The following is a 19180-nucleotide window of genomic DNA, read 5'->3' as shown; positions in this document are numbered from 1 at the left end:
TTCCTAAAGCAAATGATATGATTTCCCCCAGAAGCCCACTCCTTTGGTTCTTTCTCCCCATTGGTACTAGGGCTAGGTACATGGCAGCATAAGCTTGTGTGTCGTGAGCATCCAAGGGACCCCTCAAGACTCTTGGGGCCTGCTTTTCAGGGAATAATGCAGCCTGGTGAATCTCATCCACACCTTTTCCATCTGTAGGCCGGAAACATGGGTAGTCAAGTAATAATACCTTTTCAAATAACAGTGATAATAAGTAACACACTCTGAAGTTCACAGTCCAAATAATATAAGCATTTTCTAATAGTTGTCTAACAGTTACCCCTAACATTAAATTCAGAGCTGATTTGGCTTCTTTCTTCTTCCTGATTTTTTGTGTTTTTTTTTATTTTTCCCTCCTGTTTCCATCTCTGCATTCATGCCTCTAAATCTGCCTCTTCCTTTATTATGTCTTCACACCATTTCTTATTTGTCTCTATTTTAACTATGTTATACATACTCCTAAAGTAATGCTTCAAAAATTACTAATTGCATAGTTATTAAAGTTTATGTGCCCAAAGTTTTCAAACTGTTTTTCTCTGAGTCATTGGCCCTTGATAGAAAAAGAGGTTTTCCTTTCTTATTTGATATCCTGTTCCTTAATTTCCTTGAAATCCATAATTGTTATCTCTCAACCATCTCTTTTCCAGAATAATTGTCCGCGTTGTCTCTATTTTCTAGCACCTTAATCACTTCTACGACTCTAATAAAAAGATTCGCTTTATATCAAGTTAAAATGAGAATGTCAACTATGTACTCAGCCCTGAGCTCTGAGACAGTTTCTGCCCTTGAGAAGTTGTTGTAAAGAGGACAAAAGGAATTGCTTTTTGTTCCTGATACACAGTGGTTCCATCTTACGTGGTTTTCTGTGTCTACAGCTTAACATCAAGCAATGTGAACATGTGCCTTTCCTGGCTTTCCACACCCCACACAGGGAAACTGAGATTAGCTCCTTTCCCAGAATCACAAAGTAGGAGAGTGCAACACAAGCAGAATTCCAACACAGATCTTCTGACAACTTGGGACACGCCGCCACAGGGCGACAGGTACACATTCACGTTCCTAACAAAATCACTCAGTCTAGTTCCTCGGTGGTCCCCACAATAACCGCCCACCCAGCTACTTACTCTGGGAAGTAGAAAGATTGGCGAAAGCGGACTTGGTTCGACCCGCCAACCATTCCAGGCTTTCGTGCATGTTGGCCAAAGCTTTGAGGTCACTGACGTCACAAAGGATGTCTTGTGGAGGGATTAACTTATCACCCAGGTTCCCAATGAGAACTTCGGACTCCTTGCCAAAGGCTGCCCTGAAAAACAAATCAGACACACATTTCAATACAGCCTGGGACAAGCAGGATTAGGCCACACTTTTTAAGGCATGTCTAGCACCAGGACTGAGTTCATCCCGACTTTACAGCGTGCTCTTTTTCCTAGGTTTAACTTAGTGAGAAAACAATCATATGCCTGCTTGATGTTATTTTGGTAGGAGAAAAAGTTCTTAGAAGAAGAAATAAGTGGTACCTTGGACAGGAACCGGTAGGAGCCTGGCTGACACAGTAACAGTCCCTAGAGGCGGCATCTATGCTGCTCTCCTGTCGGTTTTTTCCTTGCCTGTGTTCATACTACGTAAGGTGACGAACAGCTTAGGGTGACAAGTATGTGGATGGTTTGAGATTTATTGTAATAAAAATAAAACAACCACGTTAATCTGGTCACTAGAAAATATTTTAAAATGTTCCAAAGCAAAGAGGACTTAGCTTCTTTAACAGAGCAGACGACAGCTAAGATGAATGGCAGGCTTCATTCATTCACTCATTCATTTACTTTTTCTAAAACCATAAGCATTAAGGCATTCAGCATTCGGAAAAAGAAACCAATAGAAATCAATGCTGGGGTCCTTTTACTGATTGGAAAATATAATCAAGTGGGTTTCACACAGGGCCCAGTGTCTTCAGAATGTTTTTTGGGGGGTTGAAAAAATATCAAGTTACGTGGGGTTACAAAGGATGGAGCTGGATGGGACCCTGAGACCACGTGGCACAGCCACTACTGAGATGAAGAAATGGAGGCTCAGAAAGTTACATGTTCTGCCCACATGACGCATGAGTGGCAAAGCTGGGAAGAAGGGTACCTTATTTCTACAGCCCTTTCTCTTTTAAAAAGAAAAAGAAAGAGAGCCAAAATGAGAAAAGATGACTGAGAATGTTAGGCAAAAACATGTCTTTTCAGGAAAGTTACACACAGGCGGGTAAGCAGAGCTGATGCTAGAGGAGGTTGGAACGGGCACCTGGAGTGTTTTCTGTAAGTCCGGAGGCTTTTAAAACTCAAAATACCTTAAGTGAGAAGAAGCCAGGGCTTTATTGAAGTAGGATAAGCCATATTAAGTCTTGAGCATGCAGCGATTAAAAACAGTTGACATACAGTCAGAAAGATGCTTAATTGACACATGGGCACTTACCGCCCAACACTATAGCAGACGCTCAATGTTGAAAGAAACAACTGCTGTGAATCAAGTCCTTATTAAAATTGTTTATGCTACCAAGTAGTGACTCATGATTAGCCTTCTTATGTCAACAGAGTGTTATCTTTTTTTAAGGAAAAGCCAAAATCGATTGGCTGATTTGGGTAAGTTGTGGGTACGGAGGCAGTAAGGAGCAGTGGACTGAGCTCATGAAACTTGGGTGTACATACCAGTCTTGGGGTCTTGTGAAAGGTCTTGGGGTGGGGCCCCAAATTCTGCATTTGTAACTAGTTTCCAGGTGATGCCCAGGCTTGTTTGTCTGTGAAGTATGCTTTTCTGGAGTTGCAAGGGTTGGAGCACAGGCTTCAAAGTCAGATAAACCTGGGTTTGAATCCTGAATCTGCCACTCGCTTGTTGTGTGATGCTGCTTAAAATTCCCTGAGCATTATTATCTGACCTTATATGAAGTAATGTAAGGCTTATTTTTAAGGTGATTTAAAACACTTTTAATTGGGAAAATTTCAACAATTACAAAGGAAAAACAAGAGTTTAACAAACCTCGATGTATCCCATGTATTCATCTCCCAGTTTTGACCCTTAGCAACTCAACGGGTATGTCTTCCATCCCTATCTACCCCCTCCCACCTTATTTTGAAGCCAATCATTCAGGTGCTGTTTTTAATTGCATAACAGTGTGTGGAACTTGGTAAAAGCTAATTAGCTGTAGTTATTACTCTTAGGTCTGTTGAGACAACTAGTTTATTTAGCATCAACCCAAGGTATACCATGATGAATATATTTACATACATAAGAATGAGCAGGAGGAAATAAGTCAGGTCTCAAGGGCTAGTTTTATAAACAGAACTTTGTAGCACCAAAGCGTGTGTCGCTGTGTCTCATAGTCCAGCCTTTTATCAGAATCTTCAAGAGCTAAGTGATTATAACAGAAACAACTAGTTGCCTACCCAATTAGCCATTACCCCATGGCTTCTTGGCACAAGGACCCTGAAATTGTTGGGGTTAGCCATGTGTTCAACTTAGAATGAAACAAAACAAAAACCCCACTAAATTTTCCTGCCCCTCTTGCGTATGTGGTGGCCAGTGAGACATAACCTGAAACCAGTAGATGGGCTTCAAGAAAGCTCTCTCAAGCAATCTCAGTTTTTTCCTCTTTTTCCTTTCCCCCTTTTGGAATGCAGCTATGGCAACTGAGGCTGCAGCAGCTCTTGTCAAACATCAGGTGACCTTGAACTTGGGAGCCAGGGCTGAGACTAATGGAGCCAAAAGAGAGAGGGGCACTGGTGCACCAATGCCATCATGGAGCTGCAGTGCAGTCCCAGACAATATGCTTCTGAGTTTCATGTCAAAGCAGAGAAAATGAAACCCCATTTGTTTAAGCCACTGCTATTTCAAGTTTCTGTTACTAGCTGCTAAATGCAATTTCTAACTGACACAATTATCTAATTAGCATAAAGTGATGGCATCCTCAGAAAACTCTCTGAATTTAGATAGCCCTAAAATTCAGTTACTGGGAAAAGCAAAACAATGTCTCTTCCATGATTCAAGCCCAGAAGACATTTATAATATTTTCCCCTTGGCTGTCTCTCAGTTAGGTTGTAAATATTTAGTTTTCTTAATCTGCCCTTCTACATCAACTGTTCTAGCCCCTTAATCATCTTTGATAGATTTAACACGAAAAATGCCTCTGAGCTGGGTGGTTAGAAAGCTACAAGGGAGGCAAACAGCTTTGAAAACTAGGCCTGGAGCTATTTTTATGCATATAGGTGTAACCCTGGGTGGAATGTGACAATCAAGACAAATGTATTTATGTAGGAGTCTAATCTGCTTGAGTGGGGATCTTGGGCCCTGGGCACAACTGCCTTTGCGCTTCCAGTGCGAGATGCCTACCCCATTTCCCTTTGCTTAACCTCCTCAGACAGGAGAGCAATAGACTGAGAAAAATACAAACTGCCTCATGTTGAATACATAGCAGACATCTCATTTGACAGGAATCCATAATCACCCACTAACGACCTGAAAAGAGCACAGAAACCATGACATGGAGAATAAGTGATTGACAGCTATAACCATTTCACATAAAAAAAAAATCATTCCTTCGAGGATTTGTGTGTGTCAAGGAGCTTGGTGGAAGGTTTTTATGTGTTACAACAACCTTAAAAGGATGGGTTTAGCTGCTTGACTACAGACTTTTTTCTAAATCCCTGATTTATTAAATTATGGTATAGCCATAATGTGGAAAACTATCAAGTCATTAGAAATTATATAGTAGAAAATACTTGATACCATAGAAAAATGTTTGGTATAGCTTATATTTAGCCATGATATGCAGTTGCTTAAATAAACTTATAAGACTATATGTACCATATGATATTAATAGAAAATAATCAAATATATGAACTGAACAAAGGTTGGATATCTGTACACCAAAATGTTAACTGGATTGGGTGAGTAGATCCTGCTTTCTGCTTTTCTGTACTTTCCACATTTTCTCCAAAAAACGTGGTTACCTTTTAAATCAATAATTACAAAGTGGAGGGAAGAAAAGTGGAAAATATCACCCCACATGAGAAAACTTTCAAACGGGCATGTCCAGAATCACAGCATGGACAGCTGGAGGACACAGTATTGCAGTCACTCAGCCCCCAGTGGGAGGCAGGGAGTGGTTGGCCTGAAGGCTGGTCGGGACCGGTGGCTCCAGCCTTGCTAAAGCAGTCACCGTCCCCTGCAGAGCATCTCATTGCCGAAATGACTACCACCTGGCATCCAGACCAGTATTATTTCCTCTTTCTAGATCTGAATTTCTACATACCCTTCATCTTTTGCTTATTATGCATGGGCAGAATAATCATTAGAATCAGAAGGTAAGTAACAGAAACCCAGAAGTAACAAGGGCTCAGCAATTGCCCAGAGACTTTCTGACATAGCCAGGAACAGAACTCAGAACTAAGAATGTGTATGTTTTGGGTACTGAACCCCGTATGAGGAGTCGCCTTCCTAATCAGCTGGCCAATACACTCACATAGAAGGCTATAAAACTGAGGAAGATTGTTAAAACTGTTAAGCTTAATTTCTGCCACACAATTATTTGTAATCTTTAATAAGCTCAATCCACAAGAATTCATTTAAAAGAATTTTGCCAAGACTGTTAAACCTATTTAACTTAAATTTGCCACACAATTATATTCTTTAAAGAGGTCAATCTGATAAGAATTCTTTTAAGAAAATTTTGCCAAAGATGCCCCAAATTGTCTCCATTTAGTGTTTAAAGAATTCTGTTATCCACTGAAAGAAAGGCAGAAAAGTCTGCATTTCCAGCAGACAAAATGCAATTAAGAAAGAACTATCATAGATGGTTTCAAAGTGACTGACTTGCAGATCTGTGCTGTGTCTGTACAATCATAGAACATACACACTCAGACCTGTTCTCTCTCCCTGCCCCATTCCAAACTTATTTGACAGCAAAAGAAGCGAGGCAGGGCCCACAGTCCTGGAGCTCCCCTCTCTTGCCGTGTGCCCAGTTACCCAGAAGGAGCTGGCCTGACGGGTCAAATGGCCTCTGCAGGGTTTAGCTGTGGTATCAGTCAGGGGCCAACACTTACCAAGCTGGGTGCTGGAATGCTTTGACGCTGAGACCAACATATGTGCTTCTCCTTCCTTTCCCCCGACCAATAACAAGAAAATGTGGGTCTGGGAACCAAGGATTAAAAGTAGAAATGGCCCTTCCTCTCATTATTAAAACTTCTCATAGAGGTTTTTTTCTTGCCACTGCAACTTTGGGCTAAGCCCATCTAGCATGCTTCCGCTGGAAGAAACAACAGTGACTACATTAAATTGAAGGAGAGGTTGTCATCTAGCTACTTGGGGCTTCTTGCACCACTGAACCAATAGGCAGAGAAAGGGGTTACTTCAATGCCTGGATGGAGTGATCTGATTTGCTAAGGAGAAAGATGCTTCTATGCAAGAAGAGCAGGCAGGACCAAGTTGAGTTCAGTGAGACCCCTGAGTACTTCCATGTCTATAGTAAATGTAGTGGAAAAACCACAGCAGCCTAAGAAAGGCAAGACCACTAAGAACAAAGGGTAGGTAAAACACAAACAAGTAAAGCACTCTGACCAGCGGAGGTGCTCGAAGAGGAACATGGGCTAGGTGGTTGAAGGAAGTGATAAATATCACCTACTGTCTCGTAGCCAGTTACAGAAAGGAGGACTGAAGCAGCCTTGCATTCTAATGCATGTATTAATCAGTGGTTTCTTTTTGTTCCCCTACTCTTTTTAGATTGTGATAAAATGTACATAAAATTTATATTAACCATTTTAAAATTTACAATTTAGTGGCATTAAATACATTCACAATGTTGAGCAACCATCCATTTCCAGAATTTTTCCATCATCCCAAACAGAAACTTAGTGTCTAGTAAATAGTAATGTCCCATTCCCTCCTCCCCTCAGCCCCTGGTAACCACTATTCTACTTTGAGTCTAGGAATATGCCTTTTCTAGAAACCTCATATAAGGGAAATCACACATGTCCTTTTGTATCTGCCTTATTTCACTTAACATGTTTTCAAGGTTCATCCTTGTTGTAGCATATATTAGAATTTCATTCCTTTTTAAAGCTGAATAATACTCCATTGCATACCACATTTTGCTTATCCGTTCATCTGTTGATTGGCATTTGGATAGTTTCCATCTTTTGGCTTGTGCAACTAATACTGCTATGAACATGGGTGTACGAGTGTCTGTTGGAGTCCCTGCTTTCAATTCTTTTGGGTATATACCTAGGAATGGAATTGGTAGTTGTGTTTAACTTTATAAGGAACTGCCAAATTGTTTTCTACAGTGGCTACACCATTTTACATTCCCAGCAGCAATGTACCCCGGTTCCAATTTCTCCATGTGCTTGCTAACGTTTGATATGTTCTGCTTTTGTTTTTATAAAAATAATAGCCACCCTAATGGGTATGAAGTGGTATTGCCCCTACTATTATACATGAGGAGCATTGGTAGTGACTGATGCTCCAATTTAGTTCAGAGGTGACCAGATATGAGGAATCACATCTGACCTGAAATAGAGAACCCGTGGAGATTCTAGACTTGAATATAATGACTGATGAGGCTTTGGGTCTCCCTTGTTGGGGAGAGGGGCAGAATGCCTTTATGTGATGAATGGTTATCTTGTATTAGCAGAAGCATGAACATTTAAGATATGGGTATAAGGGTGAGAATGGCTATAGAATAAAAAGTGTGGACCCTAGACGTTTTAGGCTGCTTTGCTCTAAGCTCCATCTGATCTGCACTGGGGCAGAGGGGCCTGAGCCCTGCAGGCTGTTTTCCAGGTACCTAGCTGAGTCCAGACAATGGTGGGAGTGGTAATAGCTTCCTGCTGTTGCTAATCTGTGGGTTATTTTAATGTCCCCTGTTTGACACTCAGATCCTCATTAACCTGTATAACCAATTCCCTGCATAAACTCTCTCTGAGGTAAATATTTGAAGTGGTTTCTGTTTTCCATGTTAGACCTTGATTTATACAAAACCTAACAAAAATGTTTGACTACATTCAATGCTACTGGGAATTCATTAAATTCTTTGGCACGGGGATTAATTAGTTCTGTTGTACAGGTAGAGAAACTGAGACATGTTAAGGTGACCTATGAAAGATCTCTTAGCCATTATCTGCCAGTCTTAAACTGATGAAGTTTATAGAAAGGTCAGGACACTTACCTAGATTCCTATTAACACCAACTGATTCTTATGAGATGTGACAATGATACTTTCATTTAGCAATTCTGCTTTCTACGACTGCTCAATCTTCAACCCTTTTAAAACCTAATTCATCTGTGTCAAAAATAATGGGGGTAGTATCATTCTGATGGGTTCTTTAATCAGGTTTTCAGAAATTGTTTTTCTAAAATGATCTTAGCTAAACCCTCATAAATAGGAATAAAATTGTCCAGTTATCTTGATTACAATGTTTTTTTCTCCTAGAAACTGCTAAAACCCATCACTAAGTCTATCCTTCAGTGGTTTCCATGCATGTGTATTTCATTACACACTCTCACGTGGGTAGCTATTTTTCATATTTAATCAGTAATTGCTCCTTTCTAGAAGTTTGTCTCCTACTGCAATGATCATTATCAAGGATTTTCATTCGCTTTTCTGCCAACTTTTCTTCTACCATTTAAAAACCTGCGATGCTTTTGACTAGCTAGATGAGGCTGAGCAGTCCTCCAATGTGCAGAGGCGGGATTGGGAATGAGAGTGAAAAGTCCTCAGTGTGTTCTTTGCAATCAAGTTGCTTATGAGAAAATATCAGTACCTTCCCTTCTCCTGGGTTCTGCTCAGGACTGAAAATAATATTCATATATTTCAGAAATTGGGATTGCTGGGTTTTTACTGAGAGATAACAACCAGAGAAATTGACCCTTACCATCATCAAGGTGAAAGAGAGGGAGAGAGAGGGAGGAGGAGAGGGAGAGAGGGTGAGTGGTGGGGGGAGGGGAAGTGGTTGGGGTTGGCAGGAAACCAGCTATTTCCCTTGAGCCTTTAAATCAGCTTGTTTGCTGGGAAAGTCACAAAACACTCCACCTATGGATTTATCATGTTTTAGCATTGAGAGGGACCTTGACAATTAGTCTAAACCAGTGGTTCTCACGCCAGCTGTACATTAAAAGCTTAACCAGGGAAGCTTAAACAAAATACCTGATACCAAATTCCACTTGCAGAAATCCTGATTTAATTGGTTATGGGTGGGGCTCAGGTGTAGGCATTTAAAAAAATAATGGCTTTATCGAGTTATAATTTACATACTATAAAATAATCCATTTAAAATGTATAGGTCAATGTTTTTTAGTACAGTCAGAGTTTTGCAATCATGGCCATAATTAATTTTAGAAAATTTTTATCACCCCCAAAAGAAACATTGTATCCATCCACATTTACCCCTGACCTTCAATCCCCAGCCCTAGGTAGACAGTATTTTGTCTTTATAGATTTCCCTATTCTGGACATTCATATATGACTCCCATTCATATACATGGAATCATACAATATGTGGTCTTTGTGATTAGCATCTTTCATTTAGCATGTTTTCAAGGTTCATCCATGTTCAAGCATGTAGCACTACTTTATTTCAATATTCCATTGCATGGATAGATCACATTTATTCATTCATTAGTTGATGCACTTGGGCAGTTTCTACCTTTTAGCTACTATAATAATGCTTCTATGAACATTTGTGTATATGTTTTTGTGTGAATGCTTGTTTTCATTTATTTTCAGTACATACGCCCGGGAATAGAATCACGTAGTGATATGATAACTCTACCTTTAACCTTCTGATGAAATGCCAGAGTGTTTTTCAAAATAGCTGCACCATTTTACATTTCTACTAGTAGTGTATGAGGGTTCCAATTTCTTTACAGCCTTGCCAATGCTTGTTATTACCTGTCATTTTTTAAAATTATAGTTATCTTAGTGAGTGTGAAGTAGAATCTCATTGTGGCTTTGACTTGCATTTCCCTGATGGCTAATGATGTGCTTATTAGCCATTTGTATATCTTTTTATAGAAATGTCTATTCTGATTCTTTGTTAATTTTTTAATTGGGTTGTCTTTTTATTATTGACTCATTAATTCTTTAGCAGATTTCACTAGGAATCTACCATTACTTAGGCCCTGCCCTAGATCCTGTGGTAGGTTCCAAGGTCGCTAGAAAGATTTCCTAATCCACTAATATGCCATGACCCAGAGTATGAAAAATGCTGTGTTAAAGTCTGCTTGGCTCTATAAATGTGTTCTTTGACTAGATATACCAAGGAAGTGAGGATTTGTTGCTCTATCGAGACATATAAGATTTCAGGAGTTTTGCAGGGCTTTGCCCTGAAGGAATATGTGAACGTGTTAGTTCACATATCAAAAGCTGCCTCAACTCAGAAGGGCATCTCACACCCATCAGTAGAGCTTTCCAAGGTGATGCTGTGTCTCAGACCTGTCAGCTTGCACCTGATGCTTCTGTATGACAAAGCTCAGCATGGGGCCACAGGATGAGAACTGATCAAAGAATACCTGCCCACCCGACAGACACCTGTGGCTAAAAGCAATTAGCCTAAGGGACAGTTCCTCCTTCACTCCTGACTACCTGTCTCAATCAACAAAAAAGTAGATAAAGAAATACAGAGCCACTATATTTCTATTTAACCTTTCGGCTAAATGATAATTTTATCTTAGAAGTTTGTCTTTGAAAGATTTTGTAAATGTTTGTTCACGTAGATAGAGTTAATTAAGGGATCTCTAGAAGCTTTCTGGGAGACTTTTAACCTAAAACAAATTACCTGTTATTATGTAAATCTGACACCCTTGGCAACCAATCACCGCACCAATAAATATGGATGTGGGACCTCACTCATGGCCTCACAGCTCATGGGAATGCTGGAGGACCTCCTGACTCCCCCAACTTTATAAAACTATATTTTATAAACACTGTACTTTCATCTCTGTGTCTTCTTTTATTTTTATATTCTATTATTTTCCATTTCTATTATTTGCTTATCCCTTGCGACGACCCCTGCCAAAGGGACGCGATTTTTGCTGGCAGCATAGTTAACTCCCTACAGATATTTATCAAGCATTTTATAGAGAAAGCTGAAGCACACAGAGGAAGATGTGATCATTTTGCATAACATAGCTAAGGTGGAAACAGAGCTGGTTTCTGTTCTTAGTTTACTAATCAAAGCCACAGCCGTACTGCCTCTCACAAGTTGTAGTATCTTCTCAAATGATTCCGTATCATGAAAAATAGAGTTGATGAGACTGTTGCAGATTAATGGAAACTAAAGAGACATACTGTGTGCACCTTGATTGGATCCTGGATTTTTAAAACTCTAGGTGACACGTTTTGGGAGCAACTGGGGAAATAGAAGTATGAACTATATGTTGGAAAAAGTTTTGAATGAAGGCTGATTTTGTTAAGTGTGGTGTGGTAGGCAGAATAATGGTCCTACAAAGATGTCCATATCCTAGTTGCAGGAACCTGTGAATATGTTACTTTACATGAAAAAGAAACTGTGCAGACGTGATGAACTTAAGGACCCTGAGATGGGAGATTATCCTGGATTATCCAGGTGGAGCAAATCTAATTACATGAATTGTTAAAAGCAGAGAACCTTTCTTGGCTCTTCCTAGGAAGAAAGACATTATAATGGAAGAAGTGGTCAGAGAGATGTTCTGTTGCTCACTTTGAAAATGGATGAAGCTCACAGAGGAAGGAATGAAGTTGGCCTCAAGAGGCTGAAAAAGGCAATGAAATGGCTTAACTCATAGAATCTCCAGAAGGAAATGCAGCCCTGAAGATATGTTGATTTTGGTCAAGTGAGAAATGGGTTGGATCTCTACAGAACTATGAAAGTATGAATTTGTGTTGTTTTGAGCCACTAAGTTTATAGCAATTTGTTATGACTGAAACATAAAACGAATGCATATGGTAATGATGTAGGTACATAGGAGAACATCTTGGTTCTTGGGAGATGCATGCTGAAGTGTTTAGGAGTAAAGGGTCATTATGTCTGTAGCCTATTTTGGGATTGTTTGGCAGGAAGGGAGTGTGTGTTTGTATTTGGAGAGAAAATGGAGTGGATATAGCAAGATGTTAACAGCCAGTAAATCTAAGTTAGAATACAGTATATATGCATTCATTGGACTGTTATTTTAACTTTTCTGTGGGTTTAAACATTTTCACATTTCAAAAAAAAAAAAAAGTGTAAGCAAGAAAAAACAAATAGCAAGAAATATAAGGGCAATTGTTGGGCTTTTCAAAATCAGTATCTCCCCTAGCCCTGTACAAAATAGTTCCTAGGATAGCAATCTCCTGGGAATCACTTCCTAGACAGACCCCTTGACAGTTCTCTTTAAGTTTCTTCCCAGTGTGTTGAGTTTCTGGAAGTGAAAAATTTATATGAGAAATAACATGGGTGATGAGAAGTTAATGCAACAAATTAAAAACCTGAACAATATTACTAAAGCAATTAGAATCCTTGCAAATTGTTTCTGCCATTCTCATTTCAGATCCAGAGAGATAAAATTTAGAATGACAATCGGTTATGTTTTGACATATTTAATCCATGAATATATAAATGCATAGTTTCTCCTATCAGTCTCTTTCTGTCCTTGTATAAATATTTTGGAGTGGTGTTATGTTCTTATGGGTGAGCACAGAAAAACTATTATATTAGGCACAATTGAGCCTCTCCTAGAAGAAAAAATGCTAGGTATCAATGCTATGGCAAATGGGCAAAGGTCTGGAGACTAAATTGCAGGTACCATTCTGCTAAAGGCAGCTTCACACTGTATAGGCTCCTTGTCTGAAAGACACAAAAGCATCATATAAATGCTGGGTTGGTAGCAGAACACGAGAGTTCAAGCAGCTAGTCTCTAATCAGAGACCAAGATTTTAATCACAGGTCTATGTAGGTAACTGTGTGATAAGTCCAAATGTATTATAATGAGAGATTCATTAGTTTAAAAAAAAAAACAAACAGAAAAATTGTTCCTATTTGACTTGGAGCTGCAAGATTTATGAGAAGAAATCCTTTAAAGTTTCTCTATAATTATATTTTAAATTTAGGTTGTTATTTTTCTTCCCTAGCAGCATAACTCTTGTACTTTTGCCTGTACTATTAACAGTATATTCTATACATAAAACGGTTAATGTTTTTTATTTCTAATTTCCAATTACTAATGTAAAATTGCAGCTCAGATTTTGGGTAAACAGTTAAGTATCTGTACTCTATCTTTGAAGATTTTTCCTATGCTATCCTTTCTCTTATTTAACTCCGCTACTTGTATTTCAAGCAGTACATGAATACAGACGTATATTCATTCAACAAGCATTTACTGAGCAACTATTATATGACTCATTCTATGACTGTCATTCAACACTAAAATTCTAGAATAATGATATTGCCTAGGCACTTAAGTCATTAATCCTACACCTTTGATATTAGTGTTGAATCCTGATTTGACCTAGGAACTTGATGGTTTCAAAAGCTATTACGGGCAGCCTCTGCTTTTATGACAATGTTTTTCTGGAAACCACACTGGAAAATAGTAATCATTAAAGAATTGAACAAATTTTCTTATAAAACACAGCTTTAATTGAAGGTTGTATTTCTGAGACATCAAATAAATGACAAATATTTGCAAAAAATACCATAAATGTAAACATACTAAAACTGGAACCCTAAATAGTAACTAAGAATAGTCAAATTATGTTTGAAGTTCTACAAAAGGGGCAGAATAAACTTGTGCCCATTATGTAAGCGCAGGTTCCAACCTACTGTAAAGTGTAAATACATGACATTACAACACAGCTTTATTGGACCTTAAATATGACCTAAATGCCTATAAATAAATTCTAGACTCACAGGCTGTCTGGAGGAAGAGCCAGAGGATCAGAAGAGTGGGGGGACATAGGGAGAATCAGGGGCACAGTGGGGCAGGAACCCCAGGCTCAGTCTTAGGGTTTCTCCGCACTTTGTATCCCCTTTTTGGTACCAAGCAGATGAGCACACTGATGCATCAACAGGTGAAGATGATGAAAAATTCCATGAAAATCGATACTGGTAGCAATGGCCAAAAAGCTAATTGCAAAGCAGCATATTATTTTGAGGCTGAGGGCATCCGCTTAGAGTTACAATGTATACAATCAAGTTGGAACACCATTGCACTGAAATGCTCCGTGAGCTTGGGAAAAGAATGCATCTTACTTTAGCTAAGCCACTCAAATAAAGCCTGGCCACTAAGTTTTCTTCATAGATGTTGTCAAGCAACAGTAGATATTAACAATTAGGTGCAAGTTTTTTCTTTAGGTGCTGGACTTCTAGAGGCATGCAGTTTTCCTGCCAGGACCCACTGTAAGTTCTGCACTGATACAAGTAATAATAATTTCCTATAAAGAACATTTCTTAAGCTTTAAAAAAAATTATCAGGATACAGGATTAAAATAACCAAAAATCACTTATTGTAAGTTGAACATAATATACTTCGGTTTTTCAACTCCTGAGAATGATTGCAGGATTAAAAGTTGCATTTTATAGAGCACTGAACTCCATCCTCTGAGTATTCCAGCTTATTGACCATTCTGGTTATTTCTTGGCAGAAAAGTGAAGACAGCTTAGGATTATGATTTTTTTCCCAGGGGTAGAAATGTTACATTGGCACTGTATTTGTGGAGCAGTAGGGAACTAGCAGTAAACAGGGTTTGAGGATGTGTGGACTATTTTTTTAAGCAAATAAAAATTTTAAACCAAAGTGAAAATTACCCAGGTTTACATAACCTACAGCAGGGGTCCTCAAACTTTTTACACAGGGGGCCAGCTCACTGTCCCTCAGACCGTTGGAGAGTGTGGCCACACATTCTACACATGCGCACTGTGGGCCCGGGATAAGTCGGCTGCTAAGCAGGACAGGCAGCGATGGCAAAAACACCCGGCGGGCAGCATGTGGCTCCCCGGCCCTAGTTTGAGGATGCCTGACCTACAGCATTGAGCACTGATCTTCTGGCCCACCCCTCCCTAGCCTCAGGCCTGTGCAAGTAACAACCACATACGACTGTTTAAAAAATGACTTCTGCTTCCAGATTCTTCCAGTGATTATATCTACCTCTCTGAAGATTTTGTCAAAATGACTACTTATTGATGTAAATTAAATTTTAGGCATCTTGCTTGAGGGATGGGTGAGGATTCAGGTTACTTATGTCCCCTCCCTTCAGCCCCAATTACAGCCCTCCCCTTTTCTAATGTATTATAGTTATAGCGTGACTTTTTGTTGTTCTACTGGTCTCTTCTGTGTATGTTTATCCACGTTTTCACCTTTGGCAGTAGCAGTCAGCACACTATTAAGTGCCTGCTTGCCTGTTTGAGTCCCCCCCAGATTGTGAGCTCCTAGCCCAGGTGGGAAGCAGGATGGCGTGCAAAGGGGCAGAGGCATTCTGGGAGGAGAAGTTGGAGGAGTGGACACCTGAGCTGAATCTTGAAAGCTGAGCTGGGCAGGTATAGGATGGGGACATGGGGTGAGCAAAGGGTCTTCCAGGAAGAGGGAAATGTAATGGCAAAGTCCAAGAGGTATGCAAGAGTATGGTAGAATGGGAACCTGGAAAAGTTGAACAGGGAGAGAGAGACAGATATGAGGAGGCAAGCGGTCCTTCATGACCTGGAGGGAATGTCAGCCCGAGGCAGAGAACAGGCATTGGCAGAGACAGAACTGGGCAAGGACTTCAGCAGGCACAGCCTTCTGAGCAGTGGTTCTGGGTGGTCCCACCACTCGTCCTTGTCTTAGGAACACCTCTTCCCGCCCACCTGCCCAGGCTCCTTCACAGGCACCCTGCCCACCACCACAATGGCACAGATGGTCATTACCAGACAAGAGCTAAGTGGGACTATATTAGAAGAATTATGTATTTTTTTTAAATTAAGACTCCAAATGAGAGAAAAAGGGATGGAATTAAATGCACACCTCAATGAAAAAAACGTTAATTCCACAATCTGAAATTACACAAAAAATAAAATGTAGAAAACAAATGAATGACTTTTTCATGATACCTAACAAGTAATCACAATTCTCAAATAATTGTCCAATAGACTAGGCATTGCTGTGCTGTGTTGGGGAGATTTTTAAATGTGTTTGTTTTCCATTTACTGCCAATCTTATGCTGACAAGAGTCATATCATTTTGATATAATAATGGAGTGCCTAATTCAGTTGTCTTAAACATTAATTGATATGTTTGCAGCTTAGTTCCCAGTTAATGACCTTTTGTGTTTAATTTTGTGATTTAAGTCAGCTTCTCACCTAGACTTGTGTGGCAGTGTTTTATATCCAACTATGACCTTCAACTTGTTTAATTGAAGGAAAAAAAAACATTTTAGCAAAGCATTTTCTACTCTTGCACTTAATATATTCATGTTTTCTGATTCATGTTTGCTTTTATATTTATATTTTTAAAGTCCTGTTAAGCATCCAGAGATAGTGCAATAAATATCTCCATTCTAATGAACACTTTATTCATGGTAGCTAAAGCTGTTTTTTCCTGCATCACCTCTTGCCCTTGGCTCTTTCGAATCTATCTAAAGAGTCTTCAATGGCTGTAGTTAGCTGGGATCTTTTAACAGCTGTTACTTGTATGGAGAACCTTTTAAATTTCCAAGTGGAACTTTTCTGAAAATCATTTATGCTCTACTTTATTCCTACTGTTTCTACATCTAAATACATTCCTTGCTATGCTAGATTTCTGCTTCTCTTATCTAACTGGATGAAGAAATTAAGGAGGTATAAAGACCCAGCAAAGGCAAAACCAAAACAACTAGTTAATGGACGTGCTGAGGACTTGTAGGCCTGTGGGCTTCCAAAGAGAACATGTTACTATGTATGTAAGTTTTAGGGAGTCCACTGAAGGCATTTTCTTCCAAACTGAGGCCTGCTTACTCCTTACATTTCATTTCTAGCATTTGAAGAGTGGCTTATCCTTCCAATTTTTAAATTCAGTTTCATTCATTCAATATTTATGGAGGATATTTGGTGTGCCATAAGGGTTTCATGGAAGGAAAATACTTCATAAGAGTGCAAACCTGATTTTTGCTTTTATTCTCATTTTTTTCATTAAACGTTTAATATATAACTCATGACAAATAAAAACTTAAGAATTACCATGATCAACTGCCTTCCTGTGGAAAACAATATTTTGCTGTTATTTAATCATGTTAACTTGATAGTTTCATAAAACAACAAAAAATAGTCTTAATAAACATTTGGTTGTCCAGACAAATTTAAAAAGTTATTTTCTATATAACTCATTAACTAAAAATAGCTAAAAAAATCGTTTAGTCTCTCTTCCATATGCAGGACCGCATAAACTTCTACCCCAAACCAATGTTTACATCATTTTTATATTTCATCCCCTTTGTGTCTTCTTTTCAACAATGATTATTTATTTTTCTTTGCTCTGATTAGGCAAACACATAACTCAGAGGAAAATAAGACAAGCAGTTTTAAAGCACTTAAATTCAATACATTTCCCCCTCCAGATATAATTGGATTTCTATTTAACAAACTATTATTGGAAGAGAGAGAACCCACAATGATATAATACATTAAATATAATACAATGAATACTAATGATAACAAGTAAAATCTAGAATCAAAGTGCCTATATGATAAATCCCTATGATATTAGCAGAAAATTATCTGAATATCAGTCGAGATTATGATGATCAGTGAAAATGGAAGAATAACTTCAAAAACACAAATCCCTGATTCATTTTAGGCTGGTTGATCATAATGTGATGCCTCTGGAAGTCAGATTATCTAGGTTCATATTCTAGCCCTGTCATTTAGCAGCTCTATAAACTTGGGGGAGTTATTTACTTTCTCTGCACCTCAGTTTTCTCATCTGTTCAATGGGAATAATAATACCTGAAAACTCATAAAGCCGCTGTATCATGCCAGGCACTGTCCACTCTTATTGTTGTGATTGTTGAAACAGATTACACAACCTGTCCAGAGACTTAGTTCTTTATCATGCATCTTTCTGCCTGCTAGAGTTCAAGACTAATTTGTAGATTTTATATATTGCCTGATTTTTATTACCTGAAGAGTTGTCAAACCTGGCTCTAGAGAAATGATTTCCTATGCTTTGAAATTCAGGGGCCCTGAATGAAAAGGGGGTAATGGGGTTTTTTGGGACTGTTTTTCTAATACACATGGCCTCCCTAGCTCCCTTCCTGTCTTCTTTATTCCCCACACACCTTACCCTTTCTGTTAATTACATCCCCAGAAAGCAGGACTGCCTTTTATCAGCAGATACTCATTGATCTCAAAAGGATAAATATATACATATATATGACAGGTGCAAAGACAATGGGCTAAAAAGCCTGCTTTTGGCTTCTTTGGGAATAAAAGGATATTTGCTATTTTTCTTTTTTCTATTAAAGCCCTGGCTTGACCTATTTTTTCCCCCTCTATTCAAAGTTAAGTCTGAAAATAATACATTTTATTTTTTAGTTAAAAAACAAGACTAGAAAAGAGCCTCGTTTAGTAATGAAGGGAACATAACCTTTATTCAATGCAAAGGGCACTGGATTCTATATTCATCTGTGTGCCAAAAAGCCCTCTGAGCTTTAAAAACTAATTATAGGAGAACATTGTGACTTTTCAGTCTTTGTGGCTCATGCCATGTTCTATGGCAATCTAATATGCTAAATCAAGGCTCTCTGTCAACTCTACCATATTGGAATATCAGTGAATAGTGTCCTCTCCTACTTACCTTTGCTTTCAACTTCTAATCAGGATACAGAATGTGACAAGTTAGGAGAAAAGAATCAGTCACATAGAAAACAAAATGGACCTAAGAAATTATTTTTCTTCTATTAAAGCAAATACAATTTGTTTTTCAAACCACATCTACATGCAAAAACATGGACAAATCTCTCAGGCATAATGATCAGCAAGAGAAAACAGAAACTCTAATTAAATTTATATAAAATTTCAAGATAAGTAAAACTAAACTATGCTGATAACAATCAGAATAGTGTTTACTTTGAGAGCAGGACTTTTGGGGGTGCTAGAAAAATTCTATATTTTGATCTGGAATGGTATAATTGCATATATAACATTTCATC

General features: G+C 38.7%; 1 protein-coding gene across 1 annotated transcript in view; it reads right to left on the bottom strand.

The window, feature by feature from the left end:
- EXOC4 (exocyst complex component 4) overlaps positions 1-19180 on the bottom strand; it is a 737569-nt gene that overhangs the window by 113192 nt on the left and 605197 nt on the right. The window contains exon 14 of the mRNA XM_012739746.3: positions 1164-1342. Within this exon, the coding sequence (XP_012595200.1) occupies positions 1164-1342 (179 nt within the window). The remainder of the gene's footprint in view (positions 1-1163; positions 1343-19180) is intronic.

The sequence above is a fragment of the Microcebus murinus genome, chromosome 9 (genome assembly GCF_040939455.1).
Source record: "Microcebus murinus isolate Inina chromosome 9, M.murinus_Inina_mat1.0, whole genome shotgun sequence".
Lineage (NCBI taxonomy): Eukaryota > Metazoa > Chordata > Mammalia > Primates > Cheirogaleidae > Microcebus > Microcebus murinus.
Note: the sequence above shows the minus strand (reverse complement) of the source record. Positions and strands in the feature narration are given on the sequence as shown.